This window comes from Nesoenas mayeri (assembly GCF_963082525.1).
Source record: "Nesoenas mayeri genome assembly, chromosome: 1".
Classification (NCBI taxonomy): domain Eukaryota; kingdom Metazoa; phylum Chordata; class Aves; order Columbiformes; family Columbidae; genus Nesoenas; species Nesoenas mayeri.
Window position 1 is genome coordinate 115,590,398 of NC_137541.1, and position 26,550 is coordinate 115,616,947.

Sequence of the window (26,550 nt, forward strand, 5' to 3'; positions counted from 1 at the left end):
TCAGCAACATTTACAAGTCACCTTGGCAACAAAGCAGCTTCGTGGCTGCTCTCAGAACACCTGGCAAAACCTAAACAAGATGGGAGAGAATTAAAGCACTTCTACTTTACTCCTTAGCTTTAACTGCTCATTAATTAGCTAACACAGCTACCTCCCTTAAATCAGGCCTTAAAATAAATAAATTAATTAATTTAATTAATTTTTTTAAAAAAAACACAAAACACCATCACCACCTTTTTTTTGCTTTTCCAGAAGGCACGATGAAGCTTAAGAAGGTTCTCGGTATAGGAAAGCCATACATGAGCAAGTCGGAGGAAAAGTTCGAGGAATCTGGTATTTTGCCTTCATTTGCTCAAAATAAAGTCCATACACACGCTATAGAAGTAGGAAAATTAGCAAGTCCAAGGGCAAGCTAAAAAAAGCGAGTTTCCATCCCATCCCATCCCATCCCTCTGTAAGCATGTGTGATTTAGCCTTTTGTTGTTGCTGCTGTCATCACACTGGTAGATTTAGAGGATCCAGGGGGACGAACAGCTGCTACGGCCCCATCAGCTCCTGCACCCCCGGCAGGCAGGGCTGTAGCTGCACCGAGGCGGCAGCGGAGGAGCCTTACAAGCCAGATCCGTGCCACAATCACGGTTTCGCTTGTGGTTTTCCTCTTCCCCACTGACACCAAGCAGGTGAAGCACTCACAGCAGGGGTCGTGCCTAACAGCTCGCCGGTTTTGCTCCTAAATTCCCCGCTCACACACTTAAAAGCAAACTGCTTCGCTTGTAGTCAGGGCTGGATGAATGCTACGTGAAACGAGGTGAAGCATCTTTTCAGCAGCAAGATCTCGTGCAGGAGGCAGAAAGGAAAACGGAAGAGGTTGCAACCCAGCAGCTTAGTTCCCGTTCGAGAGTTTTACAGCCAAACGCAACAACAGCGTGGCTAGAAATTGCGGGGAAAGGGAAGGCAAAAGATAAGTAGCCCTAGCTCTCGCTGGTGAAAAACAAAGGGGAAGAGCAGGCAAAGCACATCACCCCTTTGCCAGTTGCTCGGCGAGAGATGCATCAAGACCACTGGCAGCTCAAGCCCCGCCAGAGCCCAAGCCACTACACCAGAAGCATTCAAGAAGCGTAAAACTTGGTTTCCTGATTTATCAGCTGCTATCCCGAGGGGCAGGAGGTGAACCACCACGATAAAAAACTTTTACTGAGATCTGAATCTTTACGGGTAAGTATTTGCTGTTGTACAGGCATGCATACAGGAGAGGAGCTCCCTCAGCAGAACGGATCTGCACTTTTAGGAGTTTAGACATTCAGCCAAACTCTGAAATAGCCTGTCAAGTCAGAGCTAATTAGAAGAGGAGAGGAACAAACTAATATAAGACGGAACATACTTTCCCTGCTTCCAACAGTTATTTTAACAGCCTTCAAGACATTTTAGCCAGCAGATTCAAGTGCCAGAGACCTCACTAAATGATGAATTTAAGGACACACCATATCATCAGCCTTTTGCAAGGATGGGAGGGTGGATGTTTCACCAACCAACAATGCTCTCATGCTCTTCCTCCCCATAGTGATCCATCCCTCCAGCAGCATTCCCCCACCCCAAAGTAGGCTCTGCCTCCCACCCCTGTGCCCATCCCTGACCCCACAGACCACCATCCCCCTCTCACCCCAGACTCATCTTGCCCTGCTGCCAGAACAAGCTGCCAGGACCCTGCTGCTGTTCTTTACACTTCCCAGCACACCCAGAGTGGGATTTAACAGAGGGCATCACCAGGGCACCCTGAGCCCTCTGAGGAGCAAAGGGGGGCTGTAAAGGGGAGAGCTGGGGCAGCAGCCTGCCGAGCTTTCGCCTTTAGCAGGGGGACGGAAAGGCAGCAGTGCCTTCCTCTCTGAAGCCACCTCAATACAGGCTGGAGAAGGGAAAGCGTGGCTCATCTTCCAGGGGCTCAGTCTGCCTCTCCCCACCCCGGCACACTCTCCACTTCCACAATTAAAACTTTCCTTTGCTATTTTGCCAGGCCGATTTTTGTTGAGGCTGCTGTTGCAGTGACAGCAATAACACAGTAACTTGATTTAGGTGAGGAACCAAGCAAGTACGATTGACCAGCATGCTCTCTGCCAAAAGCATTAACCAAAGACCAGAACAATAATTCAAAGTTATTAAATTGCCTGAATGAAATTTTCTACTAGCCCTACTCATGAATCTCAACCTACAGAAGAGCACACTTAACCACCGAGTTACACAGTGCACACGCACACACACAATGCAGTCTGCAGTCTGTTTCCTCTTGTTTTGCAATACTTTGGGCATAGATTTTTTTTTCTGAGTTGTTAAAAACAAAGTAGCAGCAGGAAGAACTGATCCATTCCTTAATTATATAGGTAAAATTTTAAAAAAAATCGGGAAAATGGATCGAAGCCAGATGCTTACCATGAGTTTAAAACAAAACAAAAAAAACTTGCGTACAGTCAAAAATCATAACTGATACAATTTCTTTTTTAAGTTTGTCTTGCTTTCAGGACAGTGCTGCTAGCACACACTTTCCACAGTCCTCCTATATCTTGCAGCAACCTAGAGGGAATAGCCAGCCCTGCTGGCCCCATGGGGATTTTCATATCCCCCCGCTTGCCGGCAATGACCTGTGCCAGCCAGCCACACAAACCAATGCTCCCCGGCCACTGCAGCAATAAGTCACCCAAGCAAACTAATTTCTCATAGTTTGGAGTTTTATATCCAGCCTTTATAGATAAGACAGCCTGGCAGATGATGCCCTTTCCTGCTCCCCATCACCCTCCCGTCCTCCATCCCTGCTTTGCTCGGAAGCTGCACTATTGGCATTTCCCAGCGCTACAGCACCCTCGGGAAGCTGCACTCCTTGTTGCCTCTCACTCTTCCCCCATCTCCTTTCTGCTTTTGAAACAGAACCTCAGACCTTTGCTTTCACTGGTTGATGTGGTACTTCATCAATTAAACGGACAATCTCTTTAGGACAGTAACTTTGGTGACAGTTAACTATCTCCTGAAAAGTGAGTACAACCATAACCGGTAACTTCCAGACTCCAAAACAAGCATGGAGAGCACCAGCCATGGTAGTTCCATACCCGCAGAGGCCAAGGTCAGTGACTTTAACCAGCATCACCGCGAGAACACAAAGATTACACTGCCTGCACAGCTTTACTGCAGGCTGCCGTGGCACAGAGACACGTACACGCTTCAAAAAGCCATCTAAATTCGCTTACATCTGTCATTGTCATTTTGGTCGGCAATGGCATCTTCCAGAGCGACAGACTTTGGCTTCTTTTCACCGTTTCCTTTCAAGTTTTCCCAGTCTGCCTGGCTGAATCTGCAGACCTCTGAGTCTTTGGTAGCTGTTTGGCCTTCTCTCTCTTTCATCTCCAACTCTGAGAAGCGCATCATTGCACGCTAGAAAGAGAATTGATATGAAAAAAAAAAGTCTTGGAATAAAAGCTACTTCATTTACCTTACCTTATATGAAAGCATTTCCAAAGGAAAATCAGCTCAAAACCAAGGTTTCAGATAGACAGCTAGGGTAGGAGTTTAATACACCTGACTTGCAAAACAGTGTTCTAGCATCTATATGCAAATAGCCACACAATTCTTTCATACATAAGCGTATATATGTAAGGTATGTATATAAATGTATGTTGCATATATAACAGAAACATTCCATTTTGGAGGTAAAAAGAGACAAAAACAAAAAGGGGGGAAAAAAGAAAAAACAAAAAAAAACCCACAAAAAACAAACAATACAAAACCATACAATGAATAGAGACGACCATGGCCCACAAACTTCCCTTTGTGTATTTGAAAATGAAATTTAACTCAAAGGTTTATGTAAGAGTCTAGTAATAAAAATTTGAAGAACTGACCTCACAGTAAGCAGCAGGTAGACATAAAATACTGTCCTCTTGTAATCCTTCCATCTATGTAATTAAAATGGGCACTCAATGGATCATTTAGATAATTTCATCCATTTTTATAAGCATAAACCAATTCTTTTCTAACAATGCAAAACAATTTGGCTTAACTCATCCCTTCATTAAAAGTAAAATACCTTAAGGATATTTCAATACAATATCTGTCTGTCATCCCTCAGCATCAACCTCAATACCACTCCTACTCTTTTCTACGTGTTCGCTTAGCACAAACGTTGCCTGAGACCCGCTAACGCATGGCTGCGACTCCTCTCCATCAAACTGCACATTTGGTATATTAATCGCCACTTCTGGGTGCGCTTTGCTCGCTGGCACTGCAGGTCAGCTGAGAAATCACAGCCATCGCTAGTGCCAAGGTAACATGCATGCCTGTCCGACTCCCCTCCGAAACTGCACAAACATTTCACAGGTACATTAACATTCTTATCAGATCTTAGTAAAAGCCCTTTAAAGCTTACTAGCATGTACATATGTAAAAACCATACATACTATTCTTTACATCACTTCGCTCTCAGTAACAAACTTACTTTGCTATTTAAAACCACTTCTGGTGAGTACACCCTAACAAAAAAATTTCTGATTTCCCCACCTGCGCTGCTTCTCTCAACTTTTTAAACTTGACTGCGACTTTCAACAGAGAAATAACAACAAAAAGCGCGGCGGTCATTGGACCGCGCGGACTCACCTGCAACGCCCGCTGCTCCCGGCTGAGCTGGCTGGAGTCTGCGTACAATTCGGTCGTCACACACTTGAACCGGTCACCTACATAACCGGCAGAGTTTGCAATCCTCTTGGCCAACTTAGACGGCTTGGGTTTCAATACTTTGCCATCAGCAGATTCCGCATCCTCAGCTCCGTCTTTGGTATAGGTCTGGTTGGCATCGATGCTCGGCGGCGCGGTCCCCATGCAGAATGGCTTCGCGTCCTCCTGCACCTTGCCAAAAGCCAGAGCCGGAGCATCACTCTCGTGAGCACTTTCCAAGAAAGCAGGCGAAGGTTGGACTGCCACTCTCTCTTTAGGCTGGCTCACAGATAAATCTTCTTTCCTTAAGCCAAACACTGATGGACTCTGGGCTTGCTTGAAATTATAGGTTTCATGAAGATCATTATTTCTTCCAAACTCCTCTCTCATTACAATAAAATCTCTGTGCTGCGACGCCTGCTCTATCTTGTGCTTTGTAGGGTCATTAGCCTGATTACTGCTTTCCGTAGCAAAGCCAGCTTTCGTTATGTTTGCTTCACTTTTAGCCTCTTGCTCGTCTCGCAGAAGATCTGGGAAGAGGTGTTTGTCACTTTTGGCTGAGTTTTTACCGTGGCCGGAGCTCTGGTGCAATTTCATGGTCTTGTCGCCGGGTACTTCAAAATGCATCTTCCCGCTGCTTTCCAGGAGCTCCGGAAATCTGCCTCGCAGAGCCGGGTCCTCGTACCGGACCCTCTCGTGAGACCGCGACCTCCTTTCTGCCTTCTCCTCCTTATTGATCTCCAAAGCCGAATGCTGAAGGAGCATGGGGTGCACCATGCCCACCCCCAGCGCGTCCTGGTAGGTTAGGAACTCCCCCCGCCCCGCCGGCAGGCTGTAGGGGAGGCCAGGTTTGGGAGCCAGGTGACCAGGGTAGAGGCTCCCGTTGGGCAGCAAGACCGGGTGAGGATACACGTGTCCTTTCCCGTGGAGGGAGAGAGGGCTGATGGCTATCCCCTCCGGCACCGGGTACGGGAGGTAACTCCTGGGGTAGGGCAGAGGCGGGGAGCGAAATGCCTCGTTGGGTGGCAAGAAGATGGGGCCGGATGCCAGGGCGGTCTCGCTCGCCTTGAAGTTGGCTTCCTGGCCACAGGATTTGGCCACCTTATTGCTGTGTTTCGCAGGGGTGGCAACGGGCTGTCCAACGTGCTGTATGACTGAGGCGGTGCTCTCCGCAGAGCTCCTGGCCGTCTTGGCGCAGTCCACGTTGGCGTTGGGAGCCGGCGACGCCGATGCTGGTCGCCCTCCTGCCGACACTGTTCCGGAAACGCTCCCGACAACCGTTTCCGTGCCACCCATTCTGGGGCAGGAGGAGCTCCGTTGCTGCGGAATCACCCAGTCCAGCGCCTTGTTTTTCAGCTGGACGCTCTTCCCGCTCTCCTCACCGGGGCTGGGACCAGGAACGATCCACGAGGAGGGCGCCGTGCTGATAATTTCAGGCCTGTATATGGGGCACCCATTCCCAGGAGAAATGGTTTCTTTCTGAACGATGTCGCTGCCGGACAAGTGCGTCCCCCCTCCCGCCCTGCCGTGCACCAGCACCGTCGGCGTCATTTTCTTGCTGTGGTCTGACTTGCTGGTGGTTTCTGCATCAACAACTTTTGCCGACAAGTCCAGCGGTTTGTCAGTGACATCTTTGGTCGGGGTCTGTTTTTCCAGGAGCGGGGGAGACCTGCCATCTTTCCGGTCGTGGCCAACTTTCCGCGTGTGGGGGGTGGCTGGTTGAGGTGCCTCCCCAGCATCGCTGCCTTTGGGAAGCTTCCCGTTGGGGAGACGGGAGGGTGGAAATTCGCCACCGACGTTCACGTAGGGCTTAGGGAGGGTAACGGCGGAGGAGGGAGAGGTGGTGATCCTGGGGAAGTGTTTGTGGAAATCGGCATAGGAGTCCCCTACCTGGGCGGGCAGGGGGAGGCGGGGGGACGGCCGGGGCGAGTGCGGCAACAGGAGCGCGGGGTCTGTTGGCATGTTGGTGGGGGCCGGCTTGGCAGCGGGGACCCGGGGCTGCTTGCTGCTCTGGATGTGTGGGTAAGCGTGTGCATCGACAGGGGTGCCAGGGCTGACTCCCATCTTCCACGGCAAGCTCTTATCCGGACAGTGCACCAAAGGCGGGATCGCTGGTGAAGCCGAAGCAGTCGAGAGCCTCATGGGCGATGCCAGCGATGAAGGGATGTGGGGGGCAACATAGTGGGAGGGAGGCAGGTATAAAAAACGTTCACCGTTTGTACATACAGGTGAGTAAGCCAGGTGCTGCGGTAAGCTGTAGGTGGACTGCTGAGGTAGCAATGCCTTGTACATGTTCAATGAATACTTATTTGGTGAGTCAAGGAAAGGATATATGGTGGGTGTCGCACCCTCCATATAGGGGTTTACCCAGGGGAGCCTTAGGTAACTAGCACCATTGACAGCAAGAGGACTCTGCTTGTCACCCGCAGCTCGGTCCAAACCCAGCGTCTCTCCCGTCGGAACAGAGGTTTTTTGTATTCCAGGTGGTGTTTTGTATATACCGCTGAAGCCATTGGGGGCTTTTCCAGAAACAGGCGTGTTTTCTACCACGTCAGGGGGATTAGACTTAAACTGTATCTCTGGATTTCTTTCAGGAGTAAATCCAAGCCCAGCTATTGAACTCGTAGCATCCCGTGATTTTTCCGAGCCAAGTCCGCACAAGCTGGAATAGACAATGCTACTGGGGACTCTGAGTCCTTCTCGCATGAGTCCAGACCTGTCCATACTCAGAGCTGCGAGACTGTCAATGCGATGTGCTGTAGTTGCATCCACCTTTACAGAACAAGAAGTATGTTACTTTCACATTTCGCTACAACAACTACCTCTCAAACTACAGACATGTCAGCATTTAGAAGGAAAACAATGCCAATGCAAACACCTTGTTTGTTGGGAAAACTTGGAGGCTGATCACACTGGAGAATATTAGAATGGGAACCTGCAGAGCAATATGTATCACCACTAACATCAATACAAATCTCTTCACACCCAAAATCCATCGGTTAGAAGCAAAGGCATGAGGATGTTCAAGCAGCCAGAAGCGGCCTGGAGACGATGCCCAGTGGCATCGCTCCCATGTGGCAACCAGCTCCTGAGCCCCAGGTCCGCCAAAGCAAGAGCATGTGAGCTGGTGACACCAAGAACAGGGAGAATAGAGAACCTCTCCTCCTCCAGGACCTCTCTCTCCACCACAGCTCTGCTCCGGGGCTCATCACCACCACACGATTCACAGGCCCAGGCATCTGAGGATGCAGCATGAAGGAAAGTCCACTGCCACATTTCTTCCCCACTCACCACTCCCCACGTATGCTCACAGAAGGAGAAAACCACCAACTTTGCTGCAGCGTTGATGTACTTAACACTTACATGAACTATTATTTAACGTTAGACATGCGGGTGCGCTGCATGACATTATTCATAACAGACCAGAAGTAAAAATACAATGTCATACAACAACAAAACTCAAGGAAGTCAGCATCAAGAGATTAATGAGATAAATAAACAAAATCCCACTTCACTGTTTCACAGAAACAACTGGTACATGCCTAAGCCCGCCTAGAGGTGCAAGAGAAAGTTATTTTAATAACTTCTCCAAATCGATCATGTAATAACACCTGGGGGTGGGAAGGACAGGCACAGATTCAGCTGCAGCATGAAGCTGTAAACTTCTTACCACACTGTGATTCAGGTGATTTTCTTCCCTCAGCTCCAGTCTGCTTTTCGGTGCATCGCCATCGTTAACGGGAATTTTCCTATTAAGAAACAAAAGCTTACTGAAAACATCCTGCACATCCCAGATCAGTACAAGATTATATCACCTCCATATTTTGATTCTCCTAGAAAAGACCCACATACCATATTTATAATGCTGTGTACTAATGCACAGCCCCTACCTTAGAAAGCAAGGACCATTTGAAAACAGGTATAAAGGGTTTTGACAACAAGAACACACCAAGCACACCTCAGAACAGCCTCTTCCAACATAAGTAATTTTTGTCAAAGCCTTGCCCTTTTCTTTTTCCAAGGAGAGAATATCCTATTTTAAACATACTCTGTTCATGTACCATCCATAAACGCTGCTGAAGAGAAAATTAGAACACACACGCTAATATCATACGAATGTCAGCTGTTCCATGCTAAAGATGCTGCACATCTGTGCCATACCAGTGTTGCAGCACTGGGACTTGTTATCACAGAAAGCACTGATAAAGAATATACCTTAGTGCCAAATTTCAAATCCCAGGGATAAAAATCGCTGATGTGCAGCAGAAGGAAAGTTTCAGCATTATCCAAAAGAACCCCTTTCAATCAAAGTGCTTAAAGGCACATCATCACCTCCAAGCAGAAATGTAATTTTAATGTATTTGTTTATTCATTTTTCAAAGATTCACCTTTCTGCAAGTAGCAGGTAAAAATATTATGCCTAAATAACTGAGAGGAAGGCAGACTGAGACGGTTGGCCATTTTCCTCCACTTTATGCTTGCAAATAGTTTTCCCTGCAAGACCAAAAACTTTCCCAGCTTCTCAGAGGCTTTTCACACAACAGTGAGAACACAGGCTCAAAGATAAGACAGGAAAACACTAAAACCACTCAAAATTGGCACAGAGAACCACAGGCATACCTGCAGCTTCTGTTCAGTGACATTTTGCTTTTTAAAAAGCTGCAGTTTAAGGGAAGAGGACAATGGCCAGTGCCTGCATCACTTCATTGAAAATTACTAAAGAGTGTAATTTTCATCATTGAATTAATTACATTCAACAGGAAAAAATGTGGGGAGGAAGAGAAGTTGACTTGTGGGAGACAGAAAGGCTGCTGTTCCTATTTCATAGGACAATCCATTGGTCCAAAGGCAGGGAATGCCAAGTCACAGGCAGGAGCTCCTCTGCCGTACAGAATCACCGCAAGAACGCGTGCACTATTTGGTTTAATTCCCCTTCACAAATACGAATAATAAATTAATTGTAAAAGCGCATTTAAAGGCTGCTTTGGGGAGTAATCTCTTTAAAGGGCGTCCCCACTTCACTGACCCAGGTTGCCTGTTAAATAGTAAATCAGCGGCTGCTCTACCGCTCTCAGGCACGTCTTGTTTCTCCCCCCGCCCCCCTCCAAGCCAGGCTGATCTCAATGCAAGGCAGCAGCTACCTACTCTGGCATTAGGGAAGCGAGCGAACTCTGAGACCTCACGCTGCAGAATTACAGTGTGGTTTAACTTGCCAGAAGCTTAAATATTTACCTGTCTTCATTAATTCCACACATGCGGACCCTTTCATTGCTCATCCAGCTATGAACGTTGCCATACAGGGGAGTTGCAGAAAGCATGACGTCTTCTTAAAAATTGACGCTTTTCTTCACAGTTTTATATTCTATTAAAAAAAAATAAAAAAGAAAACAACAAAAAAAAGTTGAGCAGATTTGTCTAGGAGGAAGTGCAAACATCACGGCGGAGCAGCCAGCCTCCCTCCGGGTAATTAATAATGAATGCAGGATTGGTGCGGGGAGTGAGCTGCCTACGTTAACCGCTAAGGGAGATACCCTGCAATAAAGGAGCAAATTGAGGGCATTTATAGGTCAGAGGAGATGGATCTTTTCCCCAGTACACATCCAGAAAATTAAGAATCATTCCAGGCTATCCACAAATAAAAGTTTCTCCACTGCATTTCATTTGAACAAGAAATGACTCAGCCAGCCAAGTCTACACCAATCCCCAAACCTTCATCTCACGTACACTGAACCAAGGAGGGAGACCCCATGGGTTGGGGGAACGTGCAAAACTACCCACAGGTGCTCACAAAAACCTAAAGCATTAGGAACGCACAGGATCAGGAACAGGAGCAAGAACAGCCACATACTGTGCGTATTAGCTACACTGATTGCTGATAAAGCTTTCACACGAGGACTTAAAACCGAGGAGACGCTGCTACAGAAGGGATCTAAATAAAAAACTCCCCTTTAGCATCTGCACATGACTAACTTGGAGAAAGGGGTTAAAAATAGTAAGTGGGTTGGCGAGCTCCCCACCCCTTGATTTGATTAAGCACCGAGCCCTGGTGGCTTCTGCATCAGGGCTGCTGCTGCTGCTGCGAGCGCTTTCAGTAATTCAATGATGCCTGTTCACTCCAGGGAAAGAAATCATTAGCGGGCTCGCTGGAGAAGTATTAGCAGTCCAAGAGGATCGGCACTGTGTGCAGCCGGAGTGGCAGGTGAAAGGTAACCACATTTTTGCATCCAGTGGTGGATGGGGAACGGGTTTTCCTCCCCTCTACCTTGCCTAACGCCACCTCCACTCGCATTAAATTCTAGTTTGCTGCATGAGCGAAGCGTCAGGACAAGCTGCGTTTTATTAACAGGATTATCGCGGTGCATGATTTATTCCAGTGCAAGATTTTAATTGCTCTTTGGAGGTTGAGTCGTTTCTTTTGACTGAGCTTCAGCCTGCATCCTGCTGCTAAATGCTGGGTTAATAAGTAGGGGGAGCCTTTAATGCACAGGATATCCCTCAGCTCTTCCTCTCTCACAAAAATAGAAGCCTTTAAGCAGGAGGCATGATACTCCTTTTACACACACACACACACACAAGCCAGTAACGGGCGATTGACCACTGGGAGTTTAATGCCTAACGTCTCCCAAAGCATCCATGCTTCCCCAGCAAACTCATTTCCTTTGTCAGGCTACAAAATATGCAAATGATCACTTTGGCATTTAATGGGGAAGAAGCCCAGATCGGGCCTTCAACACAATACTTCATACACGTTCAGAGAGGTTTAAGCACTGAAACGGCAGGAAACCCTTGTTCCCCAACACTTTTTTCTCCCCTCAAAGAGGCCTTTTGTGGAAAACTCCACGTCTGGAACAAATGCATATTAATGAAACGGCGTGTTGACCCTCCTCTCTCCAGAACGGTTAGCTTTCCCTAATGAAGTCCACAAAAAATCGCTGCGAGGAAACAACAATCCGCAGAGAATAGATACCACGCTATCATTCAAAAGGAGTTATTTCGCTGGAAAGACGGTTTCTGGACAGATTTACTGTTTTCCAGATGTGCCGCTCGTAATGTTTTCAATAGAGGCAGCAGCAGCACGGAGAGAGTGATTTAGGGTTCTACATAAGGTTAGTAGCCGCCCCGTGCGCTGCCTCATCCGTGAGGGACGGATGCTGGCTTGGAGGAGATGGGCCTTGGCAGTGCATGGCCCCGCTCCCCGCTTTCCTTCGGGGGCACACGAGGCCAACCCATCCCGCTCCTCACCCCTCCGAGGGGCCGCCTGCACCCGTCTGGTTTCTCCAGTGGAAGTGTATCATTAAGATAAGGTGCGGTGCCCAAATTAGAGCCCGTCAATCCCCTGACATGTGCAGATAGCAAAACACTGAAGTTGCAAGGGAGGCCAAGAGCTTACCCAGCCGCAGCGGGTAATCTGGAGGCCCCACGTCCCACCGTCACCGCCAGAGCAGGGCAAAGCCTGCAGGGTGCAGGATGTGGGGAGGCGGTGGGATGCCCCAGGGCCCACCCAAGCGGGTCAGAGCCCATACTCCCAACAGCTGCCAGCTGCCAACTGCCATCCCCTTCCCCAAAAGCTGCCGCCCTTGGGCTCTCAGTGCCCCGGAGGCACGTGTGTGTGCAGTTATAATCGCCGCCCTGATGAACTTCTTGTGAACTGTTTAAAAGTGGAGGTCTGCTGAACGAGCAGCGGCGCCACTGCCAGCCATAATTTCATTGCAACAAGCAGCAAGACTTTTAACTCTTCGCACGCCCCTTCCTCCCCTTCTTTCTCTTCCCGCAAGCAGCCACCCGTCGGGGCCAGCAGCTCTCAGGGGACGCCAGCGGCTCGGGCAAACGCCGGCAGCTCCGCAAGCCCTCAGCGCTGCGGGAATAGTGCGGGGGGAGGACCGGGGATGCAGGGGGAGAGAGCACCGTTCCTATTTATGCCCAGCTTCCGCGGGGGCGGGCACAGCCAGCTCCGTTATGCAACCCCGACGACGGGCTGAGCGCCCCAGCGCACAGAGGAAACCGAGGACACGTCTCCCCCTCCCTCCCCGTCACCCGCGGGCCACCACGCACCCCCCCCCCCCGCCACTATCAGCACGCCCCAGGGCGCCGCAGCTCCCCCCCCCTTCCCCGGCCGCCCCCGCTGCGCGGCGCGGCGTGGCGCGGAGCGGGGCTCGGCCGCCGGAGAGCGCACGGCATTTCCTCCGGGAGGTGTCTGGCCGATAAAGCCATTTGCAGCTAAATATAGACGGTGATGCACGGAGGAGGGAGGGAGGGAGTGGGAGAGGGGGAGAGCGAGACGCGCAACGCACACGCGGTTCCGCAGCGATGCCGCCGTGTGAAACCAGTTGTGAAAAAGCCCCTGCAAGCACTAACCTGCCTCCCGGCGTGGTGCCGAGCGGGGCCCCGGCGAGCCGCGCCGGGAACACTCGCTGCCCCGCGCTGCCCGCGCCCCGCAGGCAGGCAGAGACACACACCGCGCTGTTTTGGGCAGCTGATTGAAAAGGGAAACGTTTGGGTCTCCCTCGCAACGTCAACAGACTTTTGGCAGCCATTGACGCCAGCAGCAGCAAAGTTTTGTTAACACGCTCCTGGCGTGGAAACGAGAAAAACCCGATGCCCGCGGGAAGGCGGGGGGGGGGGGGGAAGGAGGAAGACGCCGTTTCTCCGTGCCTCCGGGGAAAAGACAAGGGGAGGGCAGAGCCGCCCAGGCCGAGGCAGCCTCCTCTCGCCCCCCGGCCCTGGGGTGCCCGGCAGCGAGTGTGAGAGGTGAAAGTCGGCTGTGAGGCTGGAGGGGAGGGGGTGTGGAGTGGCGGAAGCCCGGCGGGGCCGGCGGCTGCAGCGAGCCAGGAAGCGGGGCAGGAGGAGAATTGCAACGGCGCACGAGTTCCCTTTTGGCGCCTTTACTCTTTTCCACCTCCGAGCTCCGCCTGGCAGCCCGCCAGTTTCCACTGCACAAGCCACAGAGCCAGCAACAGCGCAACGCCAGCCGGCGGGGAGGGCTGCACGGGGTGAAAAAAAAAGAAGTCTGCGAGCGCCGGTGGCAGCGCCGGAGCGGCAGGCGCTTCGGCAAACAACCCGGCCTCTCGGAAATTAAAAGCGATGCAATAAATTACTCGGCTCTGAACCCCCCACCTCCGTCGGCGCCCGGTTCCAGGCCACTGAAAGGATCATTTCTAGATTTGCGAAAATCCCTGCGAGAGGAGTGAAAAGCAATCGGGGACTCGTAGCGATCTCCTTCGATTAGCCCTCTACCTGTTCATCTGGAGCTTGATTTAAAGGGCAGCGTTTGTACGGTATTTATAAGCTTAAATACGGGCAGCTGCTTATGAATGTGTTTAGGTACCTCGTTTATCTTGTACCTCCGACTTACGTATTTACGAGTTATAAAAACAACGACCTGTACCACGGGTAGAAAGGAGACTTTAGAGACACTATTGCTGCACGGTTTACAGTGCGCCCTATAAAGCTCTGGCAGCAGCCAGCGATCTAATATTAGACAAGTGTTTAAAGAACAGGGGTGGTTGCAATTAAAAAAAAAAAAACACCACGGTAGGTTATTTTTTGCAATCTCCAAACGGCATCACCGCTAGTGACACGTTTTGTAAACCAGAGGGGGAAGCTCCAGACTAAGTAGCCGCCGCACGGATCCGCGGATTAGAGAAGAAGTTTGACCTTTACCCGGGACGTGTGGCATTTCATTTAACCATAAAGCTAAGCACAATGCGCCAGCGAGATCGCTAAACCGATTTAAAATACATATTGAGTCATGCACGACAGTAATGCATTTCGGTTTAGGCAGCGTGCAGGCAGCGCAAAGGGGTCGGAGTCTATTTTAAGGCTCCTGTCGCAGCCGCCCCCCCCGTCCCCGTCGTCCTCCGTGTCCCGTCCCCCCCGGCGGCTCCTACACCGTCACGTGTCGGACGGCGACCAGGACTTTCTACCGTGTAAACACGGTGCGGCGGAGCCGTCCGAGGACAACCGGGGACGCCGAGCCAGCACCGGCGCCTTCGGGGCATCCTCCCCGCCGCCGGGCACGGACGCCGCGCTGTGCCTTGCTCCGGCCCGGCGGACAAACGTCCGTCCCCCCCTCCTCTCTCCTCCTCCGCCCGCAGCGGGGCTCCAGCGGGGCGGCCCCCTCCGGCACAGCCAGCCCGAGGGAGAGGCGGCCCCGGCCCCCGCGCCCCCCCGCGCCGTCTGTCACGCCTTGGACCCCGCACAGACAGTCGCTGCGCCGTAGCGGCAGCGGCGCTTTCCCCCTTTCCCATATGCTGCGAGGCGAATTACTGCAACGCTCTCAGCGCTGGCCAAAAAGGGAAAAAAAAAAAAAGTTTTCAATTAATGATAAGTCTAGGAACTGGGGAAGGGGGCGGGGGAGGAGGCCTATAAGGGAAAGTTAAAATGGCTGGCGATCCTTCAAATAACGCTGGCCGCCTTACCTCGGAGCCCAAACGGCACGCCTGCCGCGGAGCCCCGGGGGAAGACCCAGACCCCCAGAGACACGCCTCTGTGGGGCAGCCCGGGAGGCCAAGGCTGCCTCGGCGATGCCCATACCTGAAGGTTATGGGACGTTCGCAGGGCAGGAGCCTTCGCTCCCATTCCCACCCCGCGCCCCCCGGTTTAAAGGCATCGAGGACGTGCGATAGCGAGACTGAAAAGGCTCCCCCACACACACCTGGGGGAGGTGAGGAGACTGGTACCCAACTTTGAGGCATCGTTGCGTGAAGGATTTCCCGGGGATTCGCGGGAAACACCGACACCCTCCGCCGCCCCGGCAGCCCAGCACCACCGCTACCGGCGCCCGCCCCGGCGCGGGCGATGCCTCCGCTCCCCAGCACAAGCCGCGGCGGCAGGCGGGCAGGCTGCTCTCTGCGGGGGGGCGGGCAGGGGTTTCCTCCCCCACACACCGCGGCGGGCAGCACGGCAGTTCAGCCTGCCGCCGCTCTGGTCATGCCATGAACAACGCTGCCGGAGGAGGAGGAGGTGGCGGAGGGAGCCGCAAACCGGCTCCGCTGCAGAAATCCCCGGGCCCCCGCGCAAACGGGGCCCCCCGGCGAGAGCCCGGCCTCCCTCCCTCGCCCACCCGCCGCGGCATCTCCCTACCCAGGCCGTCCGCGCCATTTTAGAGACACACACTCCCACACACAGACACTCGCGCACACACACACGCACGGGAGCGAGGTTTCCGCTGCTGCTGCCAGAGACAACAGGCAGCAGCCGAGCCCGGGCTGGGAAGGAGGAGCAGCGGCAGCAGCGAGAGAGGGACACACACACACACACACCCCCACGCACCGCGGGCCGGGCAGAAATGTGCATTTCAGGTAATTTAAGGCCGCATTCCCGGCGTGGGGAAGGGAAAGCAGAGCCCAGGCCTGCGCGCCCCCACCCCATTAACCCGCCGCGCACTCGGCATCCCGGGAGCCCTTCATTGTTGCCTTTATTCCGTGTGGCTTTTGCTTTTCAGCAGGGGAATATAAAGAAAAGAGAGAGGGGAGGAAAAGAAAAAAAAGAAAAATACCACCAAGCCAGCCCCTTCCCCCCCCCGCCCGTCCCCCATTGTTCGGCCGCGGAAGGCTGGGCGAGCCCAGCGCCACGGGCTCGCCATTCACCGGGCTCCTCTGAGCCTCGCCGTCCCCCTCTCCCCCCCGATATCCCCAGAAATTTAAGGGGTTGGGGGGGACACGACCCAGACACACATTAAATACGAAAGTCCCAGCGCTCCTGCGAGAGAGAGTTGGGCGAAAGGCTGCGCTCACTTCCGCAACGTTATCCTTGCAGAAATACCGAAGCACGGCCCCCGTTTCCTTCCCTCAGCCCCCGCCGCACCCCCGAGGGAGGGGGGTGATTAATGGGACATACGCCCTTGGTTTCCCTCCGGCCACCCCGGCGCACCGCTCCCCGGCGCGGAGCCGCCGCGGCACGCAGGGCGGGGGCGGCCCCCCTACGCATCCGTCGGGGACGTTGGGAGATATTGATCACGGACGACTTCATTTTGCATAATTGCGGCTGACAGGGCCTGTGGTTCCCTCATTTACGGAGCAACAGCTTCGAGGGGGCTGATGGATGGGGAGCGGCTCCGTCCGCTCCCCCCAACTCACCCTCCCCCCGCGGCATCCCCGCCGGGAGACGGCGGCTCCGCGCTTCATGCAGCAAATCGCCAGCGCACAACACCTAAATATCAAACTTAGGTGTCTCCGTCTCTCGTTTTCCCTAGCGCGGCCGGCCTGCAAACCTCCCGCTCCCCGCAGGGCTTTGTCTGCATAGCCGCGGCGGGGCCGGCTCCAGCCCCCGGTGCATGGAGACCTTCGGCGGCCGCATCTAAGAAAAAGTGCTTGGGAAGTTGGGGCTTTTTCCTCCCTTTCCCCCCCCACCCCCACCCCAACAACAAACAAATAAGCAGCTCGGTTTCTGTTAAACAATGCATAAAAATTAGCCTCGCCCCAAAGTTTATGTTGCATTTACGGCGCTAACGTTTCTCCTTGATGGGAAAGGCTTTCCTGAGCAGTTCTGGAAAACACTGGCGAGCCTTCGGTTTCGAAAGCGGCATTACAAGCGTCTCGGAAAACGTCTCCGTAACTCTGCGTCCCAGCATCACATCACCTTCTCCAAACCTTTAGAAGAAACGCACGTCCAGGGCGGGCACAGTCAGCACTGCGCACCACCCGTCTCACCGTCCGGGAAACAGTGGGGGCAAAAAAAAAAAAAAGAAAAAAAAAAAACAACACACCAAGGCTCGGCTTTTTCGTGGAAAATTAATAAAAAAGGGGGGGCGGGGGGAATAAAGTTGCCGGTGGCGGTGATTCCCAGCCAGAGAGGAGGACAGCGCTGAGGCCGCCGTCGGCCCTGCCTTCCCATCCCGGCGCTCCGCACCGAAACAAAGCAGCGAATCAACTGCCGTGCAGATGGGCGGCTATGAATTTTTTTGCTGCTTAGAGCTTTAATTACTCGTTCTTGATCCGTGGGACTACGACACGACACCGCCAAGGTTAAAATGCCCTGAACAGCTCTGAGCAGATGTGAACGAGTTGGCAGACGCGCAAATGAGGTCTGCCTCTAAGCATGATAACAAGTGACTAATACATTGCATATCGCTGAAAGAAAATTATTTTTCTCTAATTTGCATTAGCTTTTTTCTTTCTTTCTTTCTTTTTTTTTTTTACGCCAGTGACATTCTCTCCTCAGAGGCAGCAGCATAATCCTGAAAATTTTACTCCGTGACTTTAAAAGATTTGGAGGGAGGCAGAGATTGCCAGTGTTTTGGCTATGCAGGCTTGTTTATCTTTCCGCCTTTGCTCCACTGTGAAACTAGTTTCACAAGCAGTATTCTTGCGGAAAAATTGTACATGTCATATAAAACACCGTTTTATAGGAATTGATGCTAAAATTGTTGAATACTGGCGCACTTTCGCCACTAATAGCAGAGCGTAATCCATAAAGGACCAAGGGGACAGTCAAGGCCGAAAGAGAAAGAAAAAATATAATAGATTCACTGGAGAGAGAAATACATAAAGGCAACCCATCAAGGAAAATTGCAAAAAGGGAGGGTAGGGGAGAAAATAAGCATCTCCCCCTTCTACCTGCCTTCCACCCCAGAGCCACCTTATCAAAAAGACAATAGTACATGGAGGTCACTTGCTATAAAAAACATAGCGATTCTCGTAGGTAGCAAAACTATGTCAGGTACAAATATAGGCTGGAACCCAGTTCTCCAAGTTCCCTCGACTTTCCAGAGGCTCTTCTGAAAGGGATGGGATATCACTTTGGGTACCGGAGCAAACATCAAGAACAGGCAGCATTTTATATCCCACACTCAAAACGCAAACCAAGGGGCTTGGATGCAGAGGCTTTGATGAGAAATAGCCACTTGGGGTATTTACACGGGAGGAGTTTTTCAATGAGGACCTGTTCCAGGGGTGCCTGTACATCCAGGTTGCCAGTAGCTGCCATCTCAAGACACAACAACAACTCCTCCACCACCAACACGTGCTCGGAAGGCAAAACCCGCACAGCCAGCCACCGTGCCGTGCCCTACCCGAGGCCAGAACCGGCTCGAAGCAGGGCTGCCCTCACCTCCCGAGGGGCTGTCGGGACGCCTTGCCCGCCGCTCCTGCAGAGTCACCTGGGGCTGGCGCAAATCTGCCGCCGTGAGGGATTTCCCAGTGCTGAAGCCGGCGGGGTCGGGCGCGGAGCCGACCGCTCCTCCCGCAGCCTCCCTGCGCTTATAAATCAAACGGAGGAGGAGAGAAACAGGGGGGGTGGTTTCTGCCCGCCTAGCCGCGTTTGCTCATGCGACGCCCCCGCGGCAGGGAAGCAAGGCTCGCCGCCCTGCCGCCGCCCGGAATGCCCGCCGGGCCCCGCAGTGCCGTGCCGGGCCCCGCAGCGGCGGGCGGTGCCTCCGGGAGCAGCGGGGCGGCCCCTGAGCTGCTCCGGCCGCAGCGAGAGCTTTTGTGTGCGAGTGCCGGCGAGGCGCGGACTCTTCGCGCTTCAACAGCTGTCACATTATTTGCACTGGCTGTAAACAGCCTTCGCCTTCCCCCCCTCGCCACAGAGTTAAATCCAGACTAACAATCCCCAGTTCGAGATCAAACCAACAACAGCAGCATTGTGTCTTGCCTTCATTGCTTTACCATCAACTACTGCAGCTGGTTTACTCGAAACAAGGAACACCCTCTACCCGCCTCCCCCGCCCCGGGGCCAGAAACGTGCTTGTTCCCGGCGGTTGGTCAGGCGGTGCCTCGCTGCTCCGGGGGAATTCTGCCGGCCGGGGGATGGGTTGCTCCGCTAACCCGATGCCAGCGGGGTCCCGAGCCCTGAGGGGCTCTCCCCCACCAAGGGGAGAGGGGCTTGCAGCCCGCACTCTCGCCCGACGAAATGCCTTATCCGAAGCTGAGCTCCGCTCTCCGTTTGGCTTTTGGAAAGGGCGAGGGGGAACCCCGCAGTAGCGGGGAAAGCCGCGCCTGCAACTGCGCAGCGCCCCACGACACACGACGAGCTCGCCCCCGCGGCGCGTCCCCGGGAAGGCCGGGCTCCCCACCCCCGCCCTGCTGCCTCGCACCGGGCCGGCGGCAGCAGCGCCCGACCTGTTACCGCAGCAAAGCTCCCGCCGGGGGGCCCCTCCGCCGCGGCCGGTCGCCCCCGCCGGCCTTGCCCCGGGCGATGACCCCGCCGGTCGCAGCCCGCGGCAGCGCCGGCCTCGCTGCACAGCCGGCCGGCAGAGACGCGTTTCCACTTTCAGCCTTTTCCCTCGTATGGAAGGGAAAAAAAAAGAAAAAAAAAAAGAAAAGAAAAACCTCAATAACCGAAAACACGAGTCCAACTTTGCTTGCGATACAACCACCTGGCAACAAAGGAGTGTGCTGCGCACTCTCAGCGGGCCTTTTGTTGGGCACAGCTGGAATTTGAGTGTAAATCCCCCGTACCTCCTTTCCTGCCCTTAGTCATTCTTCTATCAGCATCGAAGTTACAGGAGAGGTGAAATATACTGAACAGAAGCGAGGGAAAAATAAATCAACTCGAGGAAAGCTTTCCTTGCTCAGTTTGACTCCCAGCACTACCCAAGTTGTGCATCTCTAAGGGAAAACCACGTCACAGCAACTTTCTGAAATTTGTGTACCACACGAACTCTTGAAGAGGACACAGGAGCTGGAAGTGCACTTTCTAGGTGCTTATATGTGGTTTGGGAGCTGGCACTAGCAACGGAAAATAGCTCATTTTATCGGGTGCACACCTCCGTCTTGGCCTGACTCCTGCCAAAGGGCAGTGCTCCGCAGGCAGGTAAGGCGCTTCGCACCAATGTGACACCTTCCAATTGACTTCCGAATCGGATTCACCGACAAATGATGCCAGTACGTACTCACAGGTCAGGATCATCGACTATTCATTGCCTATACGTAGCTAGAAATCTGCTGGCCTGGTAAAAACCACTGCTAACAAAACAATGTCAGCAAAGGCTGCAACACACTCTTGTGAGAGACTGGCGATTCGTGCCTACTGAGGCTCTTTCAGCACAAAGGCTTTTAGAGGAAGAAGAGAGAGAAGGGGGAAAAAAAGGAGGGAGGGCTCTCGTGTTTCAGGGCTGCTGTCCCTTGGGAACCAAGAACCAAGTGTAGCTTCAATCAAATGCTGACTTCTCCTCCGGGAGCTCAGTAGGAAACCTGATCTCACTAGCTCATGCCTGCCTCCGTGCATATAGGCTGGGTTTTCTTTCATACCAGCAATTTGTATAAAGAGGAGAGCCAATACAGTTTATTGCAAACGAGATCTCACAGTAACGGATCTAGAGAGATATTTCTGTAGCTAAAATAAGACAACCTTCAGCCGCCTGCTCAGGGCAGGCCGCACTGCAGCCGCCCCCGGCTCCATACACACGTCTCCGCCGTGGGCGCCCCTGGCGCAGCACGGCACGGCACCGCCTCCCACGCATCTCCCCGAGCCCTGCATCCTCCCCAGCTGGCAGCAGCCGCCTTGGGTTGGGTTTTTGTGCAATGCCAGGTTACACTTCCATTAAAACATTTACCCTGGGAGATCACTTCCTGCTTGGAAGTATTGTTCCAGCTTCTCCTGCTGTTCGCAACTTTAGCCAGAGTGATTTCCTTGCCCACCGCTGTGTAGAGACCCTGGGAAGCATCCATCCCTACCCGCTGGCCCTGGTCTGCCCTGGCACTGCAAAGCATGGCACAGCACAGGAGGTCTGCCGGGTTAAAGCAGGCAAGTCCTACAGGAGCAGCTCAGCATAACTTTGCACCGGGTTGCTTAATTCTGCACGGGGCTTTGCTAATCTGCTTTGTGCTTGACTACTGAAACGGGAGAAAAGGAAAACACCGCACGGAGAGCACTACCAGGCCAGAGCAAGGTGAGCCCGAGAGGACCGCATCCTGCGGGAAGGGGTTCCCTCAATGCCCAGCTCAGCCTCCTCCTGCTGCGGGCAAGCCAGAGAGGCTTAGAGCACAACCCAGCACACGGGGCGTGGGAGCAAAGGGGATTGCCTGAGGATCAGGGATCCCTGTAGGATCTCTCCATAGCCAGAAGCTTTCACATGGAGAAAGTTTGGCTCAGGGAAGGAATTTACACTTGGAAAGTAGAGGAGCTCTGCCTATCCCTTCTCATGCTATTAGCAAGTTCTCTGTGAATTTCAAGGAGAGCTGAGAATACGCCCCTCCAGCTTTTGATTTCACTTGTCTCTCCCTACCTGCCACCATGAGCAAATGCCATACTAAAGCTGCGGCTAAATGAGCCCCACAACGCTCTCCCACCCCCTCCAGGAGACCCCTGGCTGCAATGCTGCCCCGCTCCTGGAGAGCAGCAGGGAAACATAGCAGCAGGTGAGGGACGGGCAGCCTCGTGGCTCCCAGTCCATGCAAGCACAAGGACAGCCACCAGGCTGCCCCAGGCACAGGATCTGCTGCCTGTGCAAGTACAGGCATACTTCTCTCTATCAACTGTGCCAGGCACCAGCTACTCCAATACTCCTGTAGAGGAGATATGACTGTTGTAACTGAGTATACAGGCCCAAATGTTTTGTAATATGCAAATACGGAGGCCCCTAGGTGAGGTATGCCTGAGCGTTAAACGAACACCTGGGGAAAGAGCAAGAACTACTCCAACTGAAAATGAAAAACAAACCACGCACTGAGAATAACAGGCTGGCTGGCAGCACTGGCATACTGCAACCCACCACAGGCTGTCTGGAGGTGCACAGGGAACGACCCTGCGCAGAGCTGCGCCGGTGCAGCTCCCGGCCGTGGCAGATTGCTTTGAGAGCAGCAGGAGCAATGGAAAGGCGAGCGCATTTGGCTGGGAGCGCTCTCACCCCTCTTGGCCGCGGAGCAGGCGGAGGAAGCACAATGCCAGGCTTTCCCGTGCCGGCTCAGCCGCCGAGCGCAGCCTTGAGCCTCCCCCTTTCCCCAGTGTTCTATTGAACACACTCAGCTCTTTATACGAGCCATTCCCAGTGTGGCTGGTGGATTCTGCGCTTTCCACTTTAATTGTCTTATCCAAATAAAGCTTTGTTTTCCTTAGCACGACAATCCCAACATTCAGGCAGAGATTTTCATTGGACAGAGGAGATATTTTATTCTCTGATTGTTTAGAGAGTCGGGGCTTACACGGAACAGCCCAGGCTTGTGTGCCTCCGCTCACAATAGGGTCTTTGCAGTGCTCGTCTCCGTCATGTAGATTCATTTTCCAAAGTGATTGGGATGAGAATAATTTTTCTCACAACTTCATAGCTTTCCAAGTCTAGCCTAGACTTTAACAAGTCTTTTAGTTTGCACCTAGACAATAAATTTAGTTTAATTTAGCTTCCGGTCTTTAATTTTAGCAGGTCTTCTTTTTGCATGCAAATCAATATGGCAATTACCATCTAAAAGCTCGCCCAGCCCCAGGTCAATGTAAATTGATCATTGTCCGCCTTCTACAAAATAACACCGGGAGTCTGTGGTGCATAATGAGATTATACTGGAAACTGTCTTTCAGATCACAAATTATATTTCATGCTGTCAGGATCTTCTCCAAGCGGACTTCCTTGCATGTCTAATCACACGGCACGGAATCTATTAGCTCACAAGGCAGGTTTGGGGTGAGATGAGCACCTATATGCACAGGGAAGGAGTCTCAAATAATTCAAATGCTTTAGGAAAACAGGCGGGCAAGTACTGAAGCATGCTCTCACTCACTAACTTTCCCAGCAGTGGAAGAGTGGAAAGGGAAAAAAATCTCCACTCGGCCAAGAACTGCTGTCCAGCAAACAAGGAAAAATTAATTCCCTGCTGGAAAGCAGCAGAACTTTCCTAAATCCACATTTGCAGCGAGTTCTTGGCCGCCTCCTTTCCGTCTCCACCTTGCCTGCTCGGCTATTTCAAGGCATGCAGGCTCAACGCTCCAGAGAAACCCCCACGAAAGACATGCTCCCCCGACAGTCTCAGGACCTGAGCGCGTCGAGTCGGAGGGAAAGGTCGCTTGGGAGCAGCGACTGCCATAAGCCCGTTCCCAGAAAGGACAGGAGGATTAACGGGAGCTGCTCAGGGCCACGGGAACTCCCCCTGCCTGCAGCCCAGGCCTCCCGCATGCAAACACACGGCCAGAGCTGCCCGCCAGTTAAACGGGGTTAGCCTGGCTCTCCCCAGCCAGCCAGCTCGCCTCTGGCACTCAGGGAACTGCAAAACCAAGAAGAAGAGGGGAACACGCCCGATCTGGCCATCAATTATTTCTAAAGCGACACCAGCCTATAAGCTCGGCTTCATGTTGCTCTTTCTAAGCCCACACTAAAATGTGATCTATTGCGGTGTTTGGGGGAAAGATAGCGTATCGCATATTACCTGTGCAACCCAACTATGCTGCCGAGTCCCAGCAACAGCCCACACCTCTGTCAAGACGCGCAGAAATCAGAGCCCGCTTCTCCTCCATGCCAAGCACCAATTTACTCCAAGCCACGTTTACTCTCAGGGCAACAGGGCAACGTGGCTGCTAGAGCTACAACCTGAGCCAGGGCAGGCGTTTTGCCTGTCTTTGCAGGGGCCACTCACCGATCAAAGTTGAGAGACCTTTTAAAGGACAGCCACAGATTGCTAAAACTACTTTGGTATGCACAGCATTCATTATTTTGGGCTGTGGTGGTCTGGGTCCATTTTCTCCGCAAACGGAGATCCGAAAGCATGTCAACAACTTTGTGTGGTCTCACAGCTGCACAGATCCACAAAGTCTGCTTGCATGGACTGTACAGGAACCCCAGGAGCTCAGTTGCCTTGCCTCTGGCATCCCTGTTAGGTGGACCCTGGCTTCTTCATCAACCTTAAAAAAACCTCAATTATCATGGGATGGGAGAACAGGAGGAAAAAGGGACAATAATTTCAAACTGCCTGTGAAGCTGTAGCTCTTGGCACATCCTGGTAAGGGCAGATATGATACAGTGCGTGACACGGAGCCTGGATTGTCCACCAGCACAGGAATAAAGCCAAGGCACCAGTATTGTTTCAAGACCCAGTCCATATTTGGGCATTCAGTTCACACATCCTAAGTATTGCTTTAAATATTAGAATAGAGGCATTTGCCAATGTGGTTCATAATGCACTCAAATGAGAGAAGTCATTTCTGTTCTGTCTCAGATTACTAGCTTGGTCTTGCTGGTCTTTTTTTTGAGGGGGGGGAAGAGAGGGAAACCCTGCTGAGTCTGTTTGCACTGGTCTCTATTAGATATGCAACAAATCTGCCATTTCCGGCGTTGCTTCTATCTAATTAGAGATGTATTTAGATGTGACGTGTAAATAAGCGCTGAGCTGCCTGCTGCCCTGGCTGCGCGGACTGCTCGGGAGCATTTCCAATAAGGCTGTAGCGCCCGGAACCGGGGCTCAAACAAAGAGGAATGGGAATGGTCTGCGCTGCAGGCGAATCCAACAAAACCAGCTTTTATCTATCGCTCTAAAGCCTTAACTGCTTTTAATCTGTACCGCCCAGGCTTGCACGCCACGATCAGCGCAGCATCTCATCCACCGAGGACATCTCAGTACAAAAGCAAGCACACACGCACGCAGGAGCTGCAAATAACCCCCGGCCCACCCGAGCCTTAATGCAGACCCCGCTCTCCACCAGCCCTTGCACTCCACGAGGTGTGCGTACCCCCATGGGCTTCCAAACACCCCGAGGCAGGTACGCCCGGCTTCTCCGTGCACAGACACGAGCGGGAGGCTGCCACACGCTGTGAACACGCATGCAGCCCCGTGGGGCGAAGGGCACCGAGCTGCAGGAGAAGTTGACGGGACCTGAAAGCGGCCGCGGAAACTCGCTCCCCTCGTGGGGTCGGGAACCTCCGCCGCGGGGTTTCCACTGCAACCCGCGGGAAGGAGGGGGCGGGGGAGGCGGAGGGCCGCCGGGAACCCCCCCGCTGCCGGGGCTCGGACACCCTCGGGGCCCCGCCACCCCCAAGCCCATGGGGCTGCGGAGGCTTCCCTGGCGCCACGACCGCCCGACCCTGGCTCCAAGCGTTCCTCGGAGTTTCCAGGGAGAGGAAACTCCTGGGAACGAAATAATCTGGCGTTCGCCTCGTGAACTCTTTTCCTGTTGTGGGAAACAGCTTTTATAAAGCCATTAGATGAAGGGGGCAGCGCCGGAGGCCCGAGGTGCGCTGCCCCGTCCTCCCCGCAACCTCTGCTGCTCTCGCACCCTTCCAGGCCAGAGTAGTCAGCCGCGATCCTCTCTTGGTTTTAAGGGTTAACAACCATAGCCACCAAAAAAAAAAAAAAAAAAATCGCTGTGACCTTTTCCTCTCCGACTCCCCCACTCTCCCTTTCAGGCTCCGGTTCCTGAGCTCGCAGGGAGCCTGAGCGGCTGTCTAGACCGATCTATCACAGACGGACAAACAATACCAGGAGAAGCCCCTGCCCGGTCCCTCAGCCTCCGCCACTCACCTTAGAAATGGCGAAGAACAGAAAAGTGACCGTGATACAATCCTCCCCGGTATATTTATAGCCTTCCACACAGCCCACCTTCATGCCTGACAAATGAGATTTTGTCTGCTCTCTCAGCGTACGCTCCAATAAACACACGCACACTTTTTGTGTGTGTGTGTGCCTGTTTGTTTTTGGTAACATTCCGGGCTCGTCCCTCCGGCCTCGGGGTGGGCGAGGGCCCTCCACGCCCATGTGAGGAGGCAGGTTTGATAACCGGGACGGGAGGGGCGGGGGGAGCAAGAGGGACCCGGCCACTAGTCCACAGGCAACCTCCCAACCTGGAAACTTCAATGTCCGTATTCATTACGCCCCTTCGCACCCAGCCCCCGCACCCGAAGTGCTCCCTGATCCCTGCCAGCCCTCTGGGTTGCGTATTAAAGGGGTATATACGGGGCGAGGAGCCGGAGGTCCAACGCTGCAAAAGGCTGGGGAATAA

At 53.0% G+C, this 26,550-nt stretch overlaps 1 protein-coding gene across 4 annotated transcripts in view; it reads right to left on the reverse strand.

Moving 5' to 3' along the window:
• The window catches only part of BCOR (BCL6 corepressor), a 58,535-nt gene that overhangs the window by 29,307 nt on the left and 2,678 nt on the right, over positions 1–26,550 (reverse strand). For 2 of the 4 annotated variants that reach the window (XM_080347963.1, XM_080347961.1), the window contains exons 2-5: positions 9,925–10,054; positions 8,363–8,441; positions 4,636–7,464; positions 3,234–3,417 (exon numbers count right to left, since the gene is read on the reverse strand). In XM_080347963.1, coding sequence (XP_080204089.1) covers positions 3,234–3,417; positions 4,636–7,464; positions 8,363–8,441; positions 9,925–10,010 — 3,178 coding nt within the window. In that variant the 5' untranslated portion in view covers positions 10,011–10,054. Of the gene's footprint in view, positions 1–3,233; positions 3,418–3,884; positions 3,939–4,635; positions 7,465–8,362; positions 8,442–9,924; positions 10,055–26,072; positions 26,217–26,550 lie in introns of those variants that run through there. The other 2 variants (XM_080347964.1, XM_080347962.1) reach the window with 2 other exon arrangements.